Raw genomic sequence first — 23,517 nt, 5'->3', positions numbered from 1 at the left:
CCTGTTTCACCCGCTGCCTCTCTCTCTCTGACAGTCTGTGGTAATGCCGTTGACATTTCCCCAACATGGCTGCCAGACACGACTTCAACACCTTTCCTGCTTCTCCCTTCCTCACTGCCAGTCTTTCAATTTTTTTTTCCTCCTCCCACTCTCCCCTCGCTTGCTGGGGTAAGAGAAAAGCAGAAATTAGCCCCAGACCTTGTAGAGGTGATTGGTATCAAATTGCACTGGAAATGGAAATGCCAATAAAATTGACGCCCTTCTCCAACCCTGCGCCTTCCCTTTCCCCTTCTAGGCATAGTAAGTGTCTTAGCGCGGGTCAGATGTAGAACTACAGGGAAGAGAAAGGAATATTCGGACGTGCTAGAGTTTCTCTCTCAATCTGCTTTAAAGAGACTCTGGCAACACTTTAATTACTTTTATGCTCCCTCTCTTCCTTTTTTGTAAATGCAATCATTTCCCCCTTTACTCCGCGCTTCTCGTGATATCGCACCTCTTTCCCCGCTTCACTTACATGCATACCCACACACACACACACACACACACACACACTCTCTCATGCTCTGAGCTGGTACTCCAGCCGTTTGCTTCTGTTTTCCCAACTCGCATGGGACAAGCCCCTAGGTTTGTTATTGTAGGCTTTGCTGAACATGAGCCGGTCTTTACAACGGATTGAAAGCATTTGCTTCCAATGAAAATCTGGTCTTAGATTACAGGGCCTCGACTCGGCTCTCCCCTCTTTTCCACCAGGCACGGAGATGCAGAGGGGAAGGGAGACGGAGGGGTGGGTGTATTTTAGCCTTGAAACAGTAGGAAGAAAAAACTCTCCAGTTAAGCTCGGGCTGCGCTTGTCCCGGGCTAATGATGTAACTCAAGCTTGCAATGTGAGTGTGTTTTAGGACAGAGAGGGGTCAAGACATTCGGTGGATGGCGCACTCTGCATGTGTGTTGGTTGGTCGGTGAATCAATTAATGGATCAGTCATTTAACAACCGTGATTGATTAATCATTAAGTAAGAACCAAGATTAACTATAATTCACTGTCAGATATAGAGCTCTGCTGCTGTTTAGTTTTATGTTGTTATATAGTATATTTAATATATTCAAGTTGTGTGGAAGGTTTGACATCATCCCCTGTGGGAAGTAGATTCTTATTAACGTTATAGGATAAACAATTAATCTAATAATCTGAAAAATACATGCAATAATCAATAATGAAAATAATCCATAGCACCTATGCGTAGAGAACATGTGGCTGCTGACTTGGTGAAAAGTACTTCAACCTGCCATGTGGCTTTTTTCCCGAGTTCAGCTTTTTTTTTTCTTTGGGTGACGTGACCAAACCCACCAAACCCTAGCGCCAGCTTTACCTGCGCCTGGGTATTATCAGTGCACAGGGGTTGCCGTTTGCATCAGCATTGCTCCGTAAAGCCACGGAAAAGCTGGCTCTTGTTTTATCCCTCCCCCACCCTCAATCGTCACCTCCACTTCCACATGAGGTTCATTAAAAAGCCTTCAATATGTGTGCATATGTATCTCCGTCTGCCAGAACAGTCGGAGAGGAGAGAGTGAGCTAGCCAAGAGTGTTGTTTCGTATGGATCGTTGAGAGCCTCTCTCTCCTAATGGTGTATATAATTCAGGTGCCCTCCAGGCATGCTTTCAGGAATTCTTTTGCCTGAGGTAATGGGGAGCAAAGGCCTGGGTTTTAGGCCCTTGATTATTCCATTGATGTGGCAGGCTGGAAAAAAGTCATCTCCAACCGGATTAGCGCCAACATCCCCATTAATTATCGATGAATCGGGGCTTAGGGTTTAGCTAGGTGCTGGGTGTCGCCCTCTGCAAGTTAGTGGAGCGCGGGCCTGCTTCAGTGAAGTTATCTACTCCTGCCACAGTGAATAGACCTAGAAGCTTTAGAAGTGCTTTGTGTGTAATCAATAAATAACTGCATCCAATTCTGTGCACTGCTTCAGCGTATTTTATTTTTTTTTCTTCTCTATTTCCAGTCGCGCGAGGCGATGCAGCACAAAAGTCAGTTATTTCCCGCTGCAATTTCTAGCAGTGTGGGTGCTACTTGTTTACCTCGCCTCATGTTTCTTTTATGATTATCATCTTCATTGAGGGTTGCTCGCATTTTTGAATAATGATAATAACAATTAGACTTCTCACAGCCACAGTTGGGAAGCTGTATAGAATACGTACAGTAATTGGCTGGATTTGAATATGTGCAGTGTGTGTGTGTGTGTGTGTGTGTATGGGCTCATGTTGTTGTGAGTGTGAATGCAGAGAAAAGGCCCACGGAGCGTCTTCCTTTCACTTTTCCTTGCAGCGCTCAAATACTCTGAGCTGTCTCAGTGTTCCCCTTAGGTGAGGTTAACTGGCCTTAATAGAGTCTTATCGAAGCCCTACAGGTTGCTGTAAGCAGCCATGATGCCATTGTTATGAAAAACAGCTAGCTTTGTTAGCGTTGTTTGTGCCTCTGACTTGCTTTTTTTCCACCTATTTTCCTTTTATTTTCTGCCTTCCCCCTCCTCGCAACCTTGCCTTTTGTAGTGCAGTGTTACTCTTTCCACCTCAGGTAAAATGGCAGAATGCGCCAGGGCGACGCTTCAATAACTATTTTCCCCTCAGGATAATAAAGACTAAATCTCTCTGTCATTTTCAATTCTGCGCGGGCTTGGATGGGAGAGTGGGGAAATGCGACCTTACAAGTCCTTTGTGCTCCCCTTCTTCTCTCTTTCCCGCAGAAAGATGCGAGCGCTTGCTGTGTTTTCAAGTGACGGTGGGGGGAGGGGGGTGTGGGGAGAAAAATGAAAGGCAGGGTTATTTATAAATGTATTAAAAATGAATGCATTTATGAGGTGCTGTTTTCCAGCCATTCTCTGCTTGCTATTGTTGTGTCTCTATACCCCTCCGTCTGTGCATACAAAGCCCTCCAGAATTCCTTCGAAATCGTATTTATTCCCTTTGAACGCAGAGGCGCAGCAAATGCAGGAAGTAAACAAACTGTGTGTCTGATCTCCGCCGTCTCTTCCTGTTTCTCGTCATGTGACAGGCGATGGCCTGGACAACAGCGTGGCTTCACCGAGCACAGGGGACGACGATGACCCGGATAAAGAAAAGAAGCGCAACAAGAAGAGAGGGATTTTCCCTAAGGTGGCCACCAACATCATGAGAGCTTGGCTCTTCCAGCACCTAACGGTGAGTTCAGCAAAACGACATTTGCTCTTGAATGCTCTGAGTTTCATATCCCATGTGCCCACAGAACCTCAATTCATAGCCACGGGCTCTTACACTCTTACATTTCTTATTGGACGCAAATACACTTTCACACTACTCAAAGACCACGTATGCGCACACATCCTCAGACACTGACGCGCTCGCTGGCGCCCACATACACACCAGCAGAGACCCCTCTTCTCCACGGACTATCCCAGTCCGTACAGTGAGCACTTCAAAGACGGGCCTGTGTAATCTGCCGGCAATCTCGCTCATCTGCTGAAACTGAATAAGGTTGAAGCCAAGGAGAGACGCCCATGGCCATAACTGCAGATACATAGATGAACCTTATTAAGAACAAATCTGTCATTATTTAACAGATGCCTGGGATGCTGCAAAAGCTTGTGGTTTGGCCTTATTTTCCCTCAATTACAGCAGAGAATACAAATGCTGTTAGCACCATCTGAAAGCATCACAAATTGTTTGCGGGGAAATAGTGTGGGAAAAATGCATTCTGACACAGTAAGATACCAATGTGACTATTAAAATGGAGCCACAAATCAGTTGAATGCGTTCTTAGTTAACAGTTAACAGTTCCTATTTGCTTCGAACAGGATCACTACATCACTTACAGATAACACTGCTAGACGTTTTTCAACACGTTTTAAAAAAGAGAAATATAGCACTGATTTGACTTGTCTGTGGCTTCAGACCTCACAACCCACATCTTCAATTTTTCAAATAATGTATCAATTCAACAGAAAATGGCCATTCAGGCTTTAAGGCTAGTCAGAGCCCACAAGATCAGCATTTTAGAAATGATTACAACCAACTCATTGTCATTCGACAGTTATTATAAGTAAGATCCACATGAAGTACAAACTAGACATTAATAGAACTTTAACTTACATTAAGAAAAGCTGCGAGTCAGATGGAGTTCATATGTAAATCATTAAAAAAAAAAAAAAAAAACGAGCTACGAACAGTTACGTCTTTAGTGCGTTTGTCCCAATGCGTAATTACAGTTTGAACCCAGAGCTACGCTAAGAAAATGTGTTTCAAAGCTACTTCACAAAAAGTTGCGTCATATATATTCTGCCTGTGTCAGGAGTTTGAGGAGAACATGATACACTTTGGCTGAGTGGGTGTTGGTTTGAATTGCACAAGTCAACAGGGAGGATGCTGAGGAAAGTAATTTGGCTGTTGGATTATGGATATTGCATGTGCTCAACTTTTTATATATTTATTTGTGGCCTGTCTTTGATGTTGATGGAATGCATTGTGCAGCGTCCTCCTCAGTTTCCTACAGTTATTGGCCGAACGGAGGAACTTAAAGGCAGAGATGCCTGGTGTGTACGTCTGCACAGTATGTTGTAGACAGATGCACACACCTATCACAGGATTTCTTAGACTTTCTCTCTTTGCTGTTCTGTTTCCATCTGACCCTCTGCTGCTCCTTCACCACCACCACCACCACCAGCTCTCCGTCACTCTGCACACACACACACACACACACACACACACACACACACATCATCACACATGCACACTAGGCTCTACCCCAACTCCCTGACCTCAGCCCATACGCCCCCCCAAAACCTTCAGGGCCGCAGAGGAAAGGTGTTTGAAACATACACGCATCCTGTCTGTGGACATGCAGCTCAGCACACACATGCCTGGTGAAACACACACACACAGCAACACACCTCCTGTGTCATATTACACCACGAGTTGGGCTTATGGGAGGCTTCTACACTGTTAGATCTCAAACAGTGGGAAGGATATAAGTGAGTGCCGGGGGAGCAAGGGCGAGGAGAAGAAGGTGAGGAGGTGAAGAGGGGGATAAGGAGGATCCATCAACCTTTTCCTTCTCCCAGGCAAAAGAGAGAGGGGAAGTAACACATGCAGGCACACAATGGCACATACAATATGGTATGTTACTCTATGGCTGCTATTCTTTCAGAGCAAACTGCTTTTAGATTCTGAAGTAAAATAAAAGTTGATGGAAAAATCACTTCCAATATGTTTACCCCCTTCAGCAAAGCCAAACAGAAATGAAAGCCAGGCAGAGAGGAGCGACGTCTTTGTTTTGTTTATAGGAAATGTGGTTTTAATATTGAGAAACACTGGCATTAACAATACCACTGGTGTCAAGTAAATGCTTACTGCGGTATCATTTGTTTATTCTAATCATTCCTCTGTGTCACTATTAATTTATTCACCGCATGTCAGTGTTTATGAATGCTACACATAAAACCTCTAATGCAAAACCATTTACAGTATCTCTTACACTGGTAGTATCCCTCTCTGCCTCTGCTGGTACCAGCACGGGGCAGCTGCTCCAGGCTCATCCACACCGCGTCATCAGCTGCTCTGTCTTTGTGAGGATGTGAGTCTGGCCTCTTAGAGATAGACACAATGCCAATTAGGCACACAGGGATTCAGGCTCGCACACAGACACCATATATTCATGACAGGGTACTGTGCCACCACACAAACCTGAATAAGGGAATCGGAGTTCGTAATAAATATGAAAGTATTTGACACTGCTACAGAGACAGAACAGTGTGGATTATAGAAGAAGTTTGGATACCCAACCTTAGTGTATTTTCTGGTATTCGCCCTCACACTTGGACCCTCGGGGGAGTTTCCATTGTACCGAAGCGGAAGGGGAAGGTGGGTGGCAAGCTGAGGCTGCGAGTGCAATAGCAGAGAAGGTGGTAGGTGGCATTTATACAGCTGGCTTTGGAAGACATTTCTGCATCTCTGCTCACTTATCCATCAAGGATGCTCATTTCCTGTCTGCATCTTGTTGCTGGAGCAAAGGGGTAACCTCGTATACTCCCGCTATTATCGCTGCAGTGGTCTAAGCAGTGTTTTGGGTATATGCTGGATGACAGAAAGTAATAGGTATAGAGATGGGGTCTGGGAATAGAATATTCTCCTTTGTTGTGTGATGGGTAGAGTGACAGATAGAGTGGTGGCAATGAATTTGTGATGGTGACAACAGTTGCGGCACACTGAGTTCTCTCCAACACACCCAGTGAGCTCATATGTTGTTGACAACGCTTGTGGGACAAGTTCATCGGAAGAATTTGGCTGTGCTGACTTGGAATGACTACAAAACATTAACGTTTGCTGCCTGTCACCAATCGCCAAACCATGCCCCTGCTGCCAGCTTGACATGCAGCTGTAAACTTGGTAGGGGACCAAAATCAAGGCGAGGGGAGGGCATTTCTACCCGTGTCCTCATCTAATTTTTAGCGTTTGTTTGGCATCATTAATTAAACAGCTTGAGTTGTCGACTCAATTCAGGGACAAACTAAATGGGACAGTTTGTAAGAGAAATCTGCTATGGCTTTTTTTTTTCTAGAAATGCCTAGAAATGTGCTTAACAGTTTAAATTGTAAAGTCAATTCTAAATTGATTGTGTAATTGGTTTAGCTACCTCATTGTTTTGTGTTTCAACCAAAGAGACAAACCTTGAGATGAAGAAATAGGTCCTATTCAATCTCTGTTTCCTCTATCCCTCCCATTGTGCAGTTGGAATAGGCCACCCCCCACCCCGCTGCCAGCGCCCTCCCCTCTACACAAATGGTATTTTCTTGTTTAATTTAACAAGAAATGAGTAGTAAATGAAAGCTCAGGCCTCAAATCCCCAACGCGCCCTGTGCTCTGCTCTCCACTCCCCTATGAAAAGGCAATTTGTGAAATTATGTGATAGAGTAATTAGATGGAATTCACCCCCTCCTCTCCGCTGCACACACACACACACCACCCATATTCCCGTTTAGATTGTTGCCTTGCTAAAGTAGGTGTGTGTGTGTGTGTAGAAGGGAAGGGCAGGGGGTTTGGCATTTGGAGTGTTAGCATTGCTATATTCACACACTGGGACACACACGCTCTCATACACATTATCACTAACACTCTCATTCTGGCTCTCCTCCCCTCCTATTTGTACACAGATGCAGTGTAACGAGGGGCAGCCGTGATCGCAGCTCATAAAAGAAGCCAACCCGCAAACCCTCAATGAGCTGCTTTCCCCCCCCCTCCTCCTTTCTCCCCTTAAAATGTGTAAAATGCACAGAGAGCGCGTATAAAAAATCCAACTGGAAGGCATAATCCGCCGTTAATACAATTAGAGTCTAATTTAACCGCTTGCGTACGCAGATGTAGCTGAGCTGGGGGAGCACTGTTCTCCCCCCCCTTTGGAAATGTTTTTTTTTTTTTTTTTTTTTTCTCAACACAGCAGCATGCAGTGGGGGTTTGAGCAGAAACAGGTGTGAAAAGCGATATAATTCATTTCTGCACTGGCAGAGGAGGCCAGGAGCCTCGCTGTTGTGAGCCCTGGGTGGTGGAGGAATCTAAACTGGGTGTGCAGGGTGGGAGGAGGGGGAGAGGAGGTGATGGATGAATGGAGGGATGGCTGGATAGAAGGATAGGTGCACTACTCATTAGCCCTCAGCATGTTGTAAACCGAAGACTTATCAGTTCCTGAACTTCTCAGCTAAGGGAACACAAACCAGATACTCACGGCCTCATCTAAACAACGGAAGGCAGGGGAGAAAAACTTTTGAGGTCAGAGTTCGCCATCACCTCAGATGCCATTATTCTTCAGCTGTTTATTGCTGGAGCCGGGATATGTCAGCACCCTGATCACCCGCGGCAACCCTGACCCACCATGGCAATCCATTCCTGGAACTGCGTTATTCTTCTGGTTTAGTCTACTTAAAAAGAAAGGTTAATTCTGTCCTCTTTCGTCCTGATTACACAGTTTTATGGAGAAGAAGTACTAGACCTACAAGTAGTGGTGTTTTAGGTATTCTCAATGTCCTCCTTGTACAGCTTTGCATGCATTTTTCCATATTTATGACTACTGTTGTCCTGTGATTGTTGTTAGGCCTGTTTGTCTTTGTTATCTGTTGCTCAGATTAAGGTCCTCATGAAAAATAATTCGAATTGACCTTCCCAAGCCATCGGGACGCCTTGTTAATAGCTTTGAAAAGACATCAGGAAGTGAACTTAAAGGGAGGACATCAGCTGACCTTTTATGTGTTTTCATTCATTTATTCATAAACAACAACAAAGGCTTGATGTCCATCTTGATACTGTAAAGTAATATAGCGGCCTATGTGGCCTGGTGTCTCTGATTAGCTCTTAATTCAATCTAAGTGGAAGTCAGAATCTTAGGCGCCACTGCATTAGGATTTCAAAGAGGTCCTAAGAGACGACAGACAGATGGACAGATCTGCCAAAGGCTGGCGTGACACTGTGACGAGACAGAACGGCAGGGGAAAACAAGAGAACAAGTTAGACTTATTCTCAGCATTTTTATTCAGTTTCAGATAGTTTATCTCTGGGAATGGAATTGGCTTTGGGCTGTGTGTTTGTGTGTTTGTCTATCTGTGAGGGCCAGTGTCTGCCTAAATGTGTGTGTGTGTGCGTGTGTGTGTGTGAGTTTGAATGAGGGCATTTGGTAGCAATGACTTGTCCGTACCAATCGCAGGAGTGGTTGGTGTCAAAGAGGAGGCAGCTGAGTCAACCTGCCCACCCCCCACTACACAGACACACACATATGCACACACATACTGTGCCCCAGCCCCCACATTACCCCACACCTTGTAATGAAAACATCATCAATTATCCCTCTTGACAGGCCCCAGAGACCAAAGGCAGACAGCTCTCTTTGGGGGCTTCTCTTTGTGGACTGACCCTCACGGACAAACAGACTGGAAACTCCCAACCATTTCATGAAGGACACACATGAGTTTTTTAGCACGTGTATTAAAATCTGATAGGGTGAGGAACAACCTTTGCCGACTGTGTAGTTGGTCTTGGGAATGGGAAATAGTGAGTTCATCTGGTCAATCTGTGGGGGGCAGAAGTTGTGAATATGTAGGTGCATTGTATATGGCACTGGGAGCGATGGTGAAGGGGGTTGGGGGTAATGGTATGGCTAGGGCAGAAGGAAGGCATCCGTCCTGACACACACTCCTGAAAGGCCATCTGTGTCATGATTGATGGATGGGATGATGGATGGATGAGTAGATTAACAGATGGATAGAGGGATACAGTAGATGGATGTGATGCCACATTAAAGGTTTGCTATCATATTAGCAAAACTGGGCTTTAATTTTCATTTCTGACACTAGTTGTTCATATGCTGAGATGCCGCCTTCATTCATTATCTAGAACTCAAACCTCCTACATGGTGTTGAGAGCTTCATTTAAATTCATTATTGTTGTTCCCCAACCTTGGTATGGATGAGGTTTACATTCCCTACTTTAGACTTCCCGCCCATCTTAATGCAATTTATAAGTTTGGGTTTCCAAAGAGTTCTCATTCTGCCAAGGATCACATTATGGGAAACACATGACATTTATAAAGTATTTTGTATAAGTATCAAATTCTTACGTAGTTCCATGTAAAGCCTGAATGTCTGAATCAAAGTCGATATTTAAAAATAAAAAAATAAATAACTTGAATTGGATAAGTTCGATTGTGTGTCCAAATATTACAAAGCAGAGAGCAGTCCACCCAGACATCTCACTTTGTGTGAGCTTGGAGTGATGTTCGAGTGATTTTCTTTCTCTTCAAATTTATTGTCATATATGGACTCCATTCTTGATCTCCATGTTTGAAAATTTTTATAGAATTGAGTCCAAGTCAGGTGGTTTATAAGGTCCTTTCACATTACTGACAATGCTAAGCCTTCTACCTTTTCGCCAACTTTCTCCTCTCCACTTCTTGTCTCGTTTTACCCCTCCATTTAAAAGCCCTCAAGGGCAGTTAACTTTTAATTCATGTCACCTTTGAACTCTTCCGAAATGTCTGCCACAGATCTAGACCTGAAGCAAGCATGTGTGTGTTGATCTGGCTTTAGTCAAAGGGGTGGGCCGGTGAGTTTCCTTGAGAACGTGAGAACTTTACAGACCCTCAAGGTCGGTCAGTAGCACTGGAGGAGATCAACAGTTGCAAAAGATCTGACATGGCTCACACACACACACACAGGCAATGATCAGTTTATATTTATACAGTAGGAGATTATTTTTAAATTTACATTTTTACAATTTCTTCATGGAAGTTTTTAACAATGTGAAAAAATCCATACCGCCACGCCGCTTGTTTTTAATGTTTTACGAAGCAGCCTGCTTAAGTCAAAGAGATTAAACATCAAGGTGAGGGAATATTTAATTTTACTCTTTACACCGTGTCACCATTATTACCATCTCTTCTTTCCTCGCTGCCATCCTTGTGCTGCTTTCCCCCACTCCTCCTCCCAACTCTCATATAATTTCATAGTTGGGAAACTATGAAACAGTTCAGTGTGTGGTTTCATTGTTGAACATCAGAATGATTGATGTCTTCATGCTGAAGCTGTGTTTCACACTAGTTCTATTTTTCATTATCAGCTGTACGTGAAGAGTGTGCGTGTCTGTGTGTAGATGTGAGCCCTGAGTGGATACAAGCCCAGTAACTCAGATATGTGAAACCATTCTTGGTTTGGTACCCACTAATCAGTTTACAATCATCTGCAAATCCAGAGAAGTGGCTCGCTCCTAGCTCTCAGACGCACACACATGCAAACACATACGTACAGCGCACACGCACACATTAACATAGGCCCACAGCAATGACGTCAGTATCTGGGTGGGGTGTGGCGTTCCCCACCATCGCTGTGGAATTTATTGGAGAGTGAGTGGCAAGTTGACGTGTGGAAGAGTCAGGGAAAAATATTGTCATAAGTCTGTGGTTAGCTTGATGAAATGCTTCTATCCAGTGCTTAGCAGGAGATTACCAACGCTAGCCTCTCATTCTCACAGTTAGCAAATAACCTCCCATACATACATATATATATATATATATATATATATATGTATACATACTCATCAAATGAAGCTGTGTCAGCCCCCCTTCAAGAAACCGAGTTTAGCATAGCCTGTGTGTGTGTAGTATGATTTTGTTCAGCCAGTGATATATTAACTCTGCTAAGTGTGAAATCACATTAGCGCTAGCTGTTAGCCATTATCCATTAGGCTGCGTTTGGCGATCCAGAGGATTGTGGGATATTTTCTGGCTGGAGTCAGCAGCTCAATACCTTTTACTTACAGCAACTGCAGCAGCTTGCCCTAGATACATTTGCCGTGTCTGTGTGTCTGTGTCTGTGTGTCATATGGAGTCGTGCTATTATTTATATGTGTCAGCTTCGTGTCTGTTTTGTAAATACAGAATGAGTCCGTGCGCGGCTTGCGTCTCTTTTCATGCATGTGCTCAGCGGATGCCGCGGCTCTGCCATTGTGGTAATCAGTTTGCGCGTCGGCTGAACTAATTTATCAATTCAGTTCCTCCCACTTGTATCCTCTCCCATGCGTGAACCCTCTCGCTTTCCCCAACACTGTGCTCAGACAAAACCCTTCTTTCTCAAAAACCATAAGGGTTTCCTATCTTTTATGCATGCCCTCTGCCTCTCCGACTGCTCTCTCCCTCTCCTCCTTTCTTCCATGACTCCCTCTCATTTCATTTTTCTATAATGTGCAGCTGTGTTGCCTTACATTTTAATGGCCTTGAACCATGATATCATAGCAATATTGAAGCACTTGTGCTGTTTCAAAGGCACTGGGGAGAGAGCTATGATTTATAGATGAGATCCTGTGATGTCCTCATCATTTTACACCTGCTTGTCTTATAATCTTACATTTGACGTTTTCTGCATAAAACACGGCAGGTAGGGATCATGATGCTTCAGAAGCAGGTGGCATGGAAGGTATGGCCATTGGCTGGTATGTTTGCACTTGGCCAGCTGACCCACGGTGCCCCTGTGGAGGGGGATGGTTAGGTGTGTGTTTTACCGTCATCTGTGACACACGCGCACACAGAAATATGCATGCAGACACGCGTGTGTATTTTCTGTAGTGTGTGTATATTTGTGTGTCCACTGGAGTGAGAGAAATCATAGCTAGTGAACCAGGTGGTGAATGCAGACAGGCAATAACTCATGGTAGAGGAGTTGGACAGAGCTGAGGGCTGCCAGACAAGATACGTTGGAAAAACCTACACCGGTACATATACGCTCACCCTTCTCACCGCTCAGTTTTCTTTTTATTTCCTCTTCAGACACGTTCATAACACAGAATGCGTTCCTCCCATCCCCGTGCCTTTCCATTCCCCTGTCTTCCAACTTATTGTCTCCTTCATATGCAGCATATTTCACACAATTTGTCGGCTTTCTTCTCTCATCACACCTTTCGCTCTCTCAGATGCGCTCTGTTGTAGTGTTTGCAGTGGTAGGGGGACATGAGCAGGGTGCTGCTCACTTGTTTGTTACGACAGATTAAGTCATTGATTTGTAAAAGCGGTGCACTGGTGGAGAAGGCCCTCTGATGCTGAAGACAAGAGGAGAAAGAGAGCTTAAGCACAAGAGGGAAATTGAGGGAAGCATTTGACTGGGGAGAAAGAGGAGTTGGGGAAGATCAGAGCTTAAAGAAAGGAGGTAAATGGAGGCGGGGGGGAGAGGAGAGGAAAGGAAAGGAGGCAGCCCGACATAGTTAAGCAAAATGCTAAATATAGAACAGTAGGATGGAGGGGGCGGAGACGAGCGAGGGAGATAGGGAGATAGAGGGGTACAGTGAGGAAGGAGGGAGGGGTGTAGGTGTACTTTGAGTGACAGAGATGTCAGAGAAAGACAGGAGGGAGGTGACTGTGAAAGCTTCATTTTTCAATAACATCGGCTGCCTCTTCCCTCTGTCTTATACTTGCTACTTCAAAGAGCATAAGGGAGTAATTGTGAAATACCTTTACCTACTTTCAGAGTTCCCCCCAACTTGGGTTCTTTTCACTCCCCCGGGGGCCAACGGTGAGTTTCTAATTAAAACGTTGGGGGCAAAAGGGTAATTATGATAATAACATAATAATATCGCCGGGGTTATTTGAATGTTCTGTGGTCCCCAAATTGCTTCCTCTGAGAGATCAGATTTCAGTGGCATTACGTAAAGTCAAATTTCCTTGAAAGTCAGGTGAAATGAAATGGATTCCCCCATGGTCGAGATGCAATCTGAGAATCTGATTCCCCCGTGGATTTCATAGAGACGAGTCTATAAAAAGCGCTTCAGTTTACAACTCCCTGCTCATTCACTTCCGAGCACAATTTAGTCTAAAGGTTTTATGTGGTTAACTTGTTTATTCAGTAGTTTTTTGATTCGGCACTTTGTACACATTCGTAATGTCGCGGTTTCTTTACATCCCTGTGTAATGAGTTCCATGTATTGTAGCTGTGTATAACAAGCGAACATTTGTTTTAAGCTTAGACATCACAACTAGCTCCAAGCAGTCTAGCTTGGAGCTAGCATGCTGCTGCTCTTAGGGGTATCCCACTGTTTTCTCTCAGCTTTCTGCAGTACCTGACTGGGATGAGGCTTTGTGGATCCCTCTTACTCCCCATTTACACACCCCCTCATTCCCAGGCAGCCCTGAGGCAGCCCACCTCCAGCTGTGGCTGCCGTTCTCTGCGCCGCTTGATGCAAGTACCGATTGCTTTGGAGTGCCTCCCCTCGCTCAAATAGGCGGTAATTACGGGCTTAAAGAGGTTTAGTGGTCCAGCAAACTACATAATCACCCCTTGAATTAGCCCCAGCTCATCAGCCTCAGTCCAACGAGCAGCGCTTACCACTAGCACTAGCTAGCATGCTGCACCCCCTTCCCTTTATTGCACAGAGGGAAGCACAGCAGCAGGTGTTGTGCAACATCCGGCCCCCTTAATAAATTTAGCCTCCCCTGAGCTGGAATAGGCAGGACTAATGAAGCACGCCCTCTCTCTTAGTGTAAGCTACCAGAGAGTTCGCACACCACACACCGCACATACAGGACACAATAAAAGATGCTTTTCTTCGCGAACCTCACCCTTCACATCCTATGTTAAACACAACAGTGCAGCGCTTTGTTAAGACTTGACACTTGGTCATGTGCATACATCCTATAAGCTCCAGTATACACATAGGCTAAAGACCCACCCAACAGTAAAGCACACATGTCATTGTTCACACGCTGTAGCATTGCTGCAGCAGCTCCAGTGGTGTCTGCTGCCCTGCATTATGTTGTGTGCCCTCAGAGTTTCAGAAAAGCGGTGAATGATCCTAATCATCAATTATCCTAGTGAAGAAGCTGGTTGTGCGTACATTGTCTAATCCACTTTGTACCAGAGCTTTAATGACATACTTTTCACCCTTTGCCTCACCAGCTAACTAGATTTATCTCATTCCCATAGGCAAGAGTGCTGTGAGAGTTCCTTAAATCAACAAAAGCTGTTTTTTGAAGGGGAAAATGCTCGTTAATGAACGAAAAACCCAAGAACATCTGTTTTCTTCCTTCATTGTCTTTATCTGAAGAAGAGATGGAGAGATCTGATGACAAAAACAGTTTGAAAAGGGGGGTTCTCTACAATTTCTGGTGCGTGTATCGAGCCCCCCCCGAAAAAAAAAAGACTGGTGAATTATTCATGCAGGCTTTGACTGGCTGGTTTATCGTAGACCAACACCATATGAGGCTGTTCCTGTTTTTTTTTTTTTTTTTTTCAGCACTAAAAGGGGACATTTATTTTGCACATACTTTGCAGAGGGCAGTCTGAAACTCCTCAGTCGTGTCGCTGGTTCATTCTGAGCCTGTAAAAAGATCTGCTTTTTGCGCTGTTTTGTTCTTTTTGCATCGGAGCAGCCACAATCAGAGGAAATTAGGTTAGGAGTGCTTTGTTTTTTTTCTGTTGTTGTTTTGTTCACGCTCACTCCCTTTTCTTTTTTTTTCTTTAATCCCCCCTTTCTCCCAGAGCCAGCTTTGTTGCTGGGTCCCTGCTCCCTAATGAAGTCAAAGGGATGTCAGTCGATGCCACCTACACAGAAAGGAATTTGAAATGGTGTAGCTATCGTAGCACAATGTGAACACACACGCAGAAGATGAAACTTGCATTGTATGAGGGGAAAAAAAAAAAAAAAGAAAAGAAAATGGAGAAATTGGAAGTTTGTTGTATGAGATACAACAGGCTTAGAGTTTGGAACGCTTGTTTTAAAGTCTGCTCATACTCAGGGCATTTGTTGTTAGCATAACAATGTGCTTGCCTCCCCAAATATTTAAGGTAATCTCATACAAGTCTGGCAAGGGCAAGGCTACACTTCCAGTAAACCATGTGTGTGTCTAGGTGTGTGTTTGTGTAAGACAGTTTGGTAGAGATGCCCTTCTAGCCAAAAAGGCCCCCGGATTAGCCGTCAGGCATTCCTGATGGGCAGCTCGCTTTCCACTGAGATTTGACCTGGGAACAGTGAGGGGAGCAGATCTGGCCGAGTCAAGGCTGTTCACTTTTACCTTAACTGTCACATGCAAGTCAACAGCAACGCTTAATGTTGCTGGTGATTAACCTGCGTTGTGTTTCAGGTCATTGGGTTTCGTCGTGCTCGGGATGGTTCAGCTTTTTTAAACGTTGCACTGACAAAAATAACCAGAAGTATGTTGATAACAGAGAAGTAGACTAAAGCAAATTGTTGTACATTAACAAGTTGTTTACTGTGATTCGTTGCATTTTCTGGCCTCTTTGTGCCTTGTGGCAAACCCCAACCATCTGGTGGTAAAGCAAGTAACTTAAAATACCACTGACCCATGTGTGTTATCCACAGATTGTGCAGTGTCATGGCCTTTTTTGAGGAACATCACATGGCTGTGACACCATATGATTTTCCTCTCTCTTATTCCTCCCTCCATCCTGTTTCATGGTTGCAGTTTTTTTTTAAAGCTAATGTGGCGTGTCAAGCCTTTTTAATGGGATGCACAGAGGCTGGGGAAGCGCAGCTTTAAATAGAAATTTATGCAATGATAACACCATAATGCTAATGGATAAGGAGGGAACACTGAGCGGACTGTGGCTGCAGTGAATTGGTTAACAAGGGTGTAATCACACACATTGAGCCATTTAAAATATAGTATATATGTTTTTGTTTATTATTTGCTCAGAAGTCAAAGGAGACGCACATGAAAACTCACATTCATAAGTTTTGCGTCAGTCAAATTACTCGAGTCGAAATTAAAACGTCTCTTGGAAGGAAGGAGTGTGGAAAGAGACAGCTGGACACTGAGAGGGAGAATAAAGATATGCTGAGGAGGCGAGATGAAGAGAGGGGAGAACAGCAGCGAGATAAAAGACATTTCTGAAATAGCCCTCCTCTTGTGGTGAAGTGGAGCATCCCTAACTAAAGAGTGACTCAGACTTGTTCTTTTCTTCTCTCTTATTGCTACTGAGAGACTAAGGTGAGTCGTTATACATCACAGAGCAGAATTAAGGAGCCATGACCTTAAATTTGGTTGTGCCAAAGTTTCGTTCATGTGCAGCTCCAGCAGATGAGATTGAGAGGATGTATGAAGAGCTCTGCTCTGTAAAAGTCAAATATGTGCAAAGAGAGCTTTAACACGGAACCAAAGTAGTAGCTGCTTCTCAAATCTTGCTGCAGGAAATCAGAATCACAACAGAAATATTATTTTCAAGCATTGTAAAGTAAGATTTTTAGGACATTTAATATCTTCATTATTATAAAATTGTAAATTCAGGTCAGATTTGTGGCCAGTGTCCTCACAACATTAGTTCAAATTAAATTTGGGCCTCGTTAACATCTGAAGTTCATATGGTTTTATTTCAAGGTTTTTCAATAATTTTAGGGAGTGAAGTAAAATAAAAAAATAAATAAAAAAATCGAACTGATTGTTTTTTCAGCTTGCTTTATGTGTAATAATCTCGGCCTAGAATAGTTTCCTCTTGGGTAAGGGACAGGACAGGGGGAGTAAAGAGGGGTCTCTCAGAACATTTATGCTCTTATCTCTTTGTTAAACCCTGGGGCTCCACATATCCCTTTCCATGTCTCCTCCTCTGCCTCCCTGCCTTCCCTCTTCCTCTCTTCCCTTCTTCTATCTGTTCCTCTCTTGTTCTTGTCTGAGGAGGTCAGAGAGGAAGACGGTCAGACAGGGAGGGGATGTTACTGATGCTGTGTTTCTTACCCACCCACACACACATCTGCCTGCGCACACCTACTTTTAAGCCAGACAAACTCAGTTTGCTCAAATGGGAACGAGACACACACACACACACACGCACACACACGAGCACACACTCCATGTCCGTGCGCAGATTAACCCACAAAGCAAAGCAAAATTTCGGCCTGTAATAGACACAACTCAAAACAGACGTTCGCACACACACCCACGCATGTACACTCACACACAGTCGGATTGATAAGACACACAGCAACAAATGAAGCAAAAACACACACACACACACCCCTCCTGGCACCCACATGCTCAGAGCCCAGCAGAGAGCAGCGAGCAGGGTGGAAATTCTCATGAAAGGAGTTGTATATTTGGAGAAGACATATCATTAAGATAGGCGGAGGGAAGAGGGAAGGGAGGGAAGGATGCGCAGAAACTTTCCATCTGCTCTTTTAAAGAACATGTTATTGCTTTTCTCACTAAAGGCCTTTCTTTCCCTCTCTCTCTCTCCCTCTCTCCCTCTCTCTTTCTCAACCCGCTGAACCACAGCCAAAGGCCGTTAAGACACCAGAATCATTCACAGACAATATTAAAACTACGCGACTTGTTGCTGAGAGAGAAGCTAAATCACAGTGTTTTGACAGATAGGAGCTAATTTGGAGGTTTAGAAAAAAAAGGAGGACAAAAACAGTTTTGATGTACTGGCTTCCTGGCCATCTCTTCCTTGTAACACACAGAATTGTGTGCTGTTGCGCACGAGAAAATTTGTGAAGAAGTTGCGTAAAAATGTGTCTCTTCTCAATTGTGAGTAAGAGTCTAAAAGATTAAAAAAAAAAAGTAGAAATACCCATCGGTCAAACTGTCAAGAGAATGTAATTATTATTTTTATTTTTTTTTACAGATTGAATTTCACAGTTTTTATGCAGTTTACTAGTTAATTCTGTAACGGTTGAACATATACATAAATATGCTTGCTACTTTCCCCCACCAGCAGGATGTGTGTCAAAGGAATTTTTTTCTGTCTGAGATTGCGATTGTGTCTGTCTGCGTGCGTCTAGTTTTGTATATCTGCCTACGTCTGTCTGTGTGTCTGAGTCTGCCGGAGAGCTAGAGGGGTGGAAGCTTTGAAACAGGGTGTATTTGTGCTGTACTGTGGCCCCTGGCGTGGTTGCAGCCCCCCGATATCACGAGGACACTCCTGCTTCCTCAGATTCACGACACGTAGAATGGACACATTGATCTTTTCATGTCCCGTCAGCCTTGTCTGTTCGGTGGAAAGACATGTTTTTCACATGATTTGATGCGTGTGTGTGTGTGTGCGCGGCGAATATATGTACAATATGCGTCACAACATCAGATGATTCAAGCCCTAAAGAATAATATTTTGTCAGTTTCAGCACACACACACGCACACACACAAACAGGCAGACACAGGGAAGTACCTCCCCAGATTTACCGCATGTATTTTGTTTCTGATATTCTCCGGTCTATACTTGGAAGACACACACACACACACACACACACACACACACACACACACACACACACACACACACACACACACACACACACTCAGAGACTACTATCTATGAATGGGAGTACAGTTCACACGCGTATATACGCACACACATGCAAAAATGGTTGTAGAACAGAAGTGGACACAAATTTGGCCGGAGGCGACAATGCAATTATAACTTAGCGCATGAAATTAGCCTCGTTGTGTTCCCATTCCCTGCAACCAATCACATGGACAAGGGAAGGCTGGGAAAAAGTCAGTCCCCCCCCCACCCCCCTCCTCTCGCTCTCTGCTGGGTCATTCCAGCATTAAACACAATCCTGTTCATTATGCACTGAAAAAAAAAACACGGTAATAAAAAAATAAAAAATGCTGGCGCCGCGCTGATTTTGCACGTCTGATAGGCCATCAAGCGTGTGTCCTCATGTTAGACATCGACCTACAGCGGGTATTATACTGCAGACATACGTGTGGTACTTACTGTTGGCCACCGCAGCACGGGACATATACTCCATAAATATCAGTGTTGGCTGATGTTATGTCTGTCTTTCAAGTTAATCAATTCTACTCAGAGAAAATGTGCCGGTGTTCACTGGACAGCCAGAAGGAGTGCGCAGCCGCTTCCTGCTGTTATTACAGGTTTTAAATGAATATAAAAACACGGGTTATTTTGTGATAGTTGATATAAGTTTCTGTTTTAAATTAAGTTTGACATTTATTGTTTGAATCAAAACAAAAAAATGTCTCCAAGTAATTTTTTATCGCACACACAAGTTTAGCAAAATTTAGCAGAACGGACCGTTGAGGAAAATGTTCAGATCCTCTTTATTTATTTATATATCTCCCCTCTCTTTCCTAAATGTATACACAGCATTTTGGGATAAACATAGTTCTCCAGTTAGCGGTATCCCTTCCACAATCTATTCTCTCCCTCCGCTCCCCTTCTCCTCCCACTTTTTCTCCCTCTTCTTCTCTTCTTTTATGGCCTGCCGATGGTGTTCAGCACAGTCCATGTCTTGTCTCGGCCATGAAGAGCACATTGTCCTCAGCGAACAAGGCTCCGTGCAACTGTGATACCCCCCCACTCTAATATAAATCAACACACTCCCCAAGTTCACATTTATCCAATTTATTCATTCTATATATTTAAACAGGTGGCTCAACTTTAACTGTTCTCAGCTGGTTTCTTGAGGGGAGGGGCGGGGGTGGCGGTGGTGGTGGTTCAGTCAGCGGTTTATATTTAAACACTGGGCTTGAAGTCAGTTTGGGCTGTCTTTAAAACAAGTGAACAGTTGTTTACCGCGTGTCATTTATGAGTCTTTAAATAAATGAAACTAATTTAGAGAAGGATCATTTATCTCTCTCTGCAAATGTATTCGTTCAAATTACAGTTTTACTGTTGAACAAATTCACAGAAAAGTGACAGTTTAAAAAATCAAGTAAAAAAAGAAATAATAAAAAATTATTAAAGGTTTACTACTTGTGGAGAAATAAAATCTAGTTTCACCTTCTCGCTGACAGATATGTTTACACTTAAGATTTAAAAGGATAATTTGGGAGAAACGTCCCTCAGAGGATCAGACCGAGCTTTTTGTTTTAAGGTCGTGCTGTTAAACTGCAGAAATAATTCCAGCAAGAATTCTTGTTATCGTACCAACTGCAAGAAGGATAAAAGAAACCGGCAGCAATAAAGACAAGAGATTTAACATTCTCTTGTCTGTATTCCATCGGGTTAATGTTACATATTCCCCACTCACTGATTACATATGCAGCGGGGTGAAAGGGGGCCGTCGACGCGAATATATTTGTGTAAGAGGCTGCCTAATTACCAGAGCTGGTTCTCCACTTCACTTAACTTTCTAATTGGCTTGCCTTTTTGGCTGCCATTAATTACAAGATTTCATATTCCATTAATGATTGGGGGGGTGGCACATTAAAGCGCACGCACTCACACATACTTACAGTATATATCCAGATAGATGTGCTGACACTAACGCGCCAATGAGCACAAGCACACATCTCATTTTCTTCTACCTCTCATTACGGCGCGTGGTTTTGTGTGTGCGACCGTGTGTGCGTAATCTGCGCCCTGAAACACGTCTTTCTCTACTAAAAAGCACATCAAGCCTCCTTTTTCAAAAACAAGAAGCTTCATTAAACAATTTGTGGTCAGTCTTTTCTCATGTTTGTTGTGTTTGTCTTCTGCAGCACCCCTACCCGTCAGAAGAACAGAAGAAACAGCTGGCGCAAGACACGGGCCTCACCATCCTACAAGTGAACAACTGGTAAGTCATTTCAGAGTTTTACATGCAGTCGATTTCAGGGGTTGGACCCCCCAGGCTATCCAAGTTCTTAATGATCGGAATTAATGCCTCCTCTCCACCCCTATTTTCATCTCTCACACATACACACACGTGGAAGCGCACACACACACACCACTTACTGAATCACACTCACCTAGATCAATCCATCTAAAGAGATATGGCCTGGAGTGATTTTCCAAACCAACAACCTAACTCAGCCCAAACACGAGCATCCATGTTAATTAAGAATCAAACTACCATCTGAAAACATCCAATAAAAATCAGCCAACATGCGCAAGTCATACAAGAATGATTACTTAAAAAGTGGTTGCTCTGAGACTAATTACAGGGTTTCACTTTGGCTGGCTTACTTTGGGAGTTTGTGGCTTTCCGTTGCCTTACCTTTTACTGTGATTAGTTTAGTTTTAATCACTAGGTGGACATCATGTGCAGCTTTTACATTTTGGACGCATTCACAGTTTATCCCGAGCACTCTGCCTCACAGTGACATCTATAATCAAAATGACATATTATTTTACATGTTTAGGACTTTCTTTTTAGTTGTACTTGCCAGCAAATTTGCTAGCCTAGTTTAGAAGTGGACAGCCTGACTTCTAACCTGCATTTGTGCATTACTGCTCCGTAAGTGCCAACTAGCCTGTTAATTGGGCTCAAGTGTGACGGGCCGGGCCCATAAAATAAGGTTGCTAACTATCCATTTTAACCTTAGGTAACACTGTAAAAGGTAGAAAGGGGCCCCGTGTCCTTGTGCGGCTAGTGTTATCAGAGAGATGGCTATCAGCATATGCTTAGTGTTATTAGCCATGTCTAATTAAAGGGGCTGGAGTCTGGGTAACTGAGGCAAGGCCCAAGCAGAGGGTGTTTGATCTGAGCAGCCCTTAAAAAAAAAAATCCTTGAAAGTATCAGTCGGTTGCTAGGTATGGGCATGAAAGTAGAGACCGTAGAAAGGGCGAAGACCAGCAGAAGGAGAGAGGGAGTTAAAGAGCCAGACGGAGTGAAAAATAGATGACGAGAAAGAGAGAAAGATAAGACGAGAGGGAGAAAAAGAGATGAGACGTGATAACTCCCCATTACCAGCAGTCTAATGATGTTAACATTATTCCCAACCATTGTTCAATCCGAGACCTCGGAGACGCACCGACGTTAGATTGGGGTATGATGTATCAGTCTGTGGAGAATTCATTTTATACCAGGCCAAAAACAATGTACACACACACACACACATACACACGGAAAACGGCCTCGTGACCAGAGGGAATCCTGTGGAGGTTATCAAATCACGTGACCCCTCTGAAATCCATGGGGGATCAATTCTTACAGCTGAGATAAAGCCAAGCTGTGTGTGCTTGTGTGTGTGTGTGTGTGTGTGAGAGAGAGAGAGTCAGACAGACAGTCACATGAACAGTAGCTTGGTCACTTAAGGCAGACTGTGTGCTCTCATTCTGTTTGTTATTTTTATTGGTAGGGGGATAGAAACACACCCGGAAGGTGTGTATGCAAGTGTGTATTTGTGGAAGACCGACACACACTGTGTAAGTCGTAGGAGGTTAATCTTGGTTTGTGGAAGATGTGTGTGTCTGCGTGTGTGTGTGTGTGTAAAAGAGGGGAACCGGGGGTGGTTAATCTAAGGGGTATTAGCTGTTAAACCCTGCATGCTGCGATCCCGCTGCCCCCTCACATTTCCTTGTATACAAGTGTGTGTGAGTGTGTGCAGGCTTGTCCACAGGCATATTTCCATGCATGGTTCGGTTGTTTGAGCAAGCGAGCAGTACGTTGTAGCATGGAAGGGTGATCGTAAAGGAAAACAATAAAGTCAAAACACGGGGTAAGAAAGAGATGACAGCAAAAAAAACTGACAAAGGGAGAATATAAATAGGAGAAGAGGAGGGAAAAATGACAGAGCAAAAGGAAGGAGAGACAATCGCGGAGAGAGAGTTGGAGGTTACGTTAGGGGAACTGCCATTTCACAGGCATGTTGTTGTGCTGGTTGGGAAGCCCCGTCATTGGGTGTCTCCATAGCAACCCCCGGTGATGTTACCTCCTGACCCACTGATTTGGTGAAGTCAATTTCCCTAGATGTGATTCTGTTTGTCAGTGCTATTGAAAAACACACTCGCACACAGACAAATGTGCGCATGTCAAGATAAACAGACACACATTTTCTCATGCGTTCACTTGCATCAAATCAGGTCCAGAGCTGTGAAATCAAACCAAAGAGGACTCCAGAAAGCATAAAACACTTAGTGGGAGAGGGTCTTCACACGTAGGCCATCTGTGTTGAATTTGTGTCAAACGGCCCCAAATGAACCGCGGGTCATCTCCGTCTGCTGTCTTGTTGTCTCAAACACAAACACGTGCAACTGACAAATAAACCGCATTCTGAGCACACAATCCCTCCATCTCTCTGTCTCACACACACGGGGAAATGCACACCTATTATGACACA

At 44.0% G+C, this 23,517-nt stretch overlaps 1 protein-coding gene across 1 annotated transcript in view; it reads left to right on the top strand.

The window, feature by feature from the left end:
- meis1b (Meis homeobox 1 b) overlaps positions 1 to 23,517 on the top strand; it is a 75,475-nt gene that overhangs the window by 31,837 nt on the left and 20,121 nt on the right. The window contains exons 8-9 of the mRNA XM_047602183.1: positions 3,053 to 3,198; positions 20,955 to 21,031. Of these exons, the coding sequence (XP_047458139.1) occupies positions 3,053 to 3,198; positions 20,955 to 21,031 (223 nt within the window). The remainder of the gene's footprint in view (positions 1 to 3,052; positions 3,199 to 20,954; positions 21,032 to 23,517) is intronic.

The sequence above is a fragment of the Mugil cephalus genome, chromosome 13 (assembly GCF_022458985.1).
Source record: "Mugil cephalus isolate CIBA_MC_2020 chromosome 13, CIBA_Mcephalus_1.1, whole genome shotgun sequence".
Taxonomy (NCBI): domain Eukaryota; kingdom Metazoa; phylum Chordata; class Actinopteri; order Mugiliformes; family Mugilidae; genus Mugil; species Mugil cephalus.
This window is presented reverse-complemented; position numbering and strand designations above follow the sequence as displayed.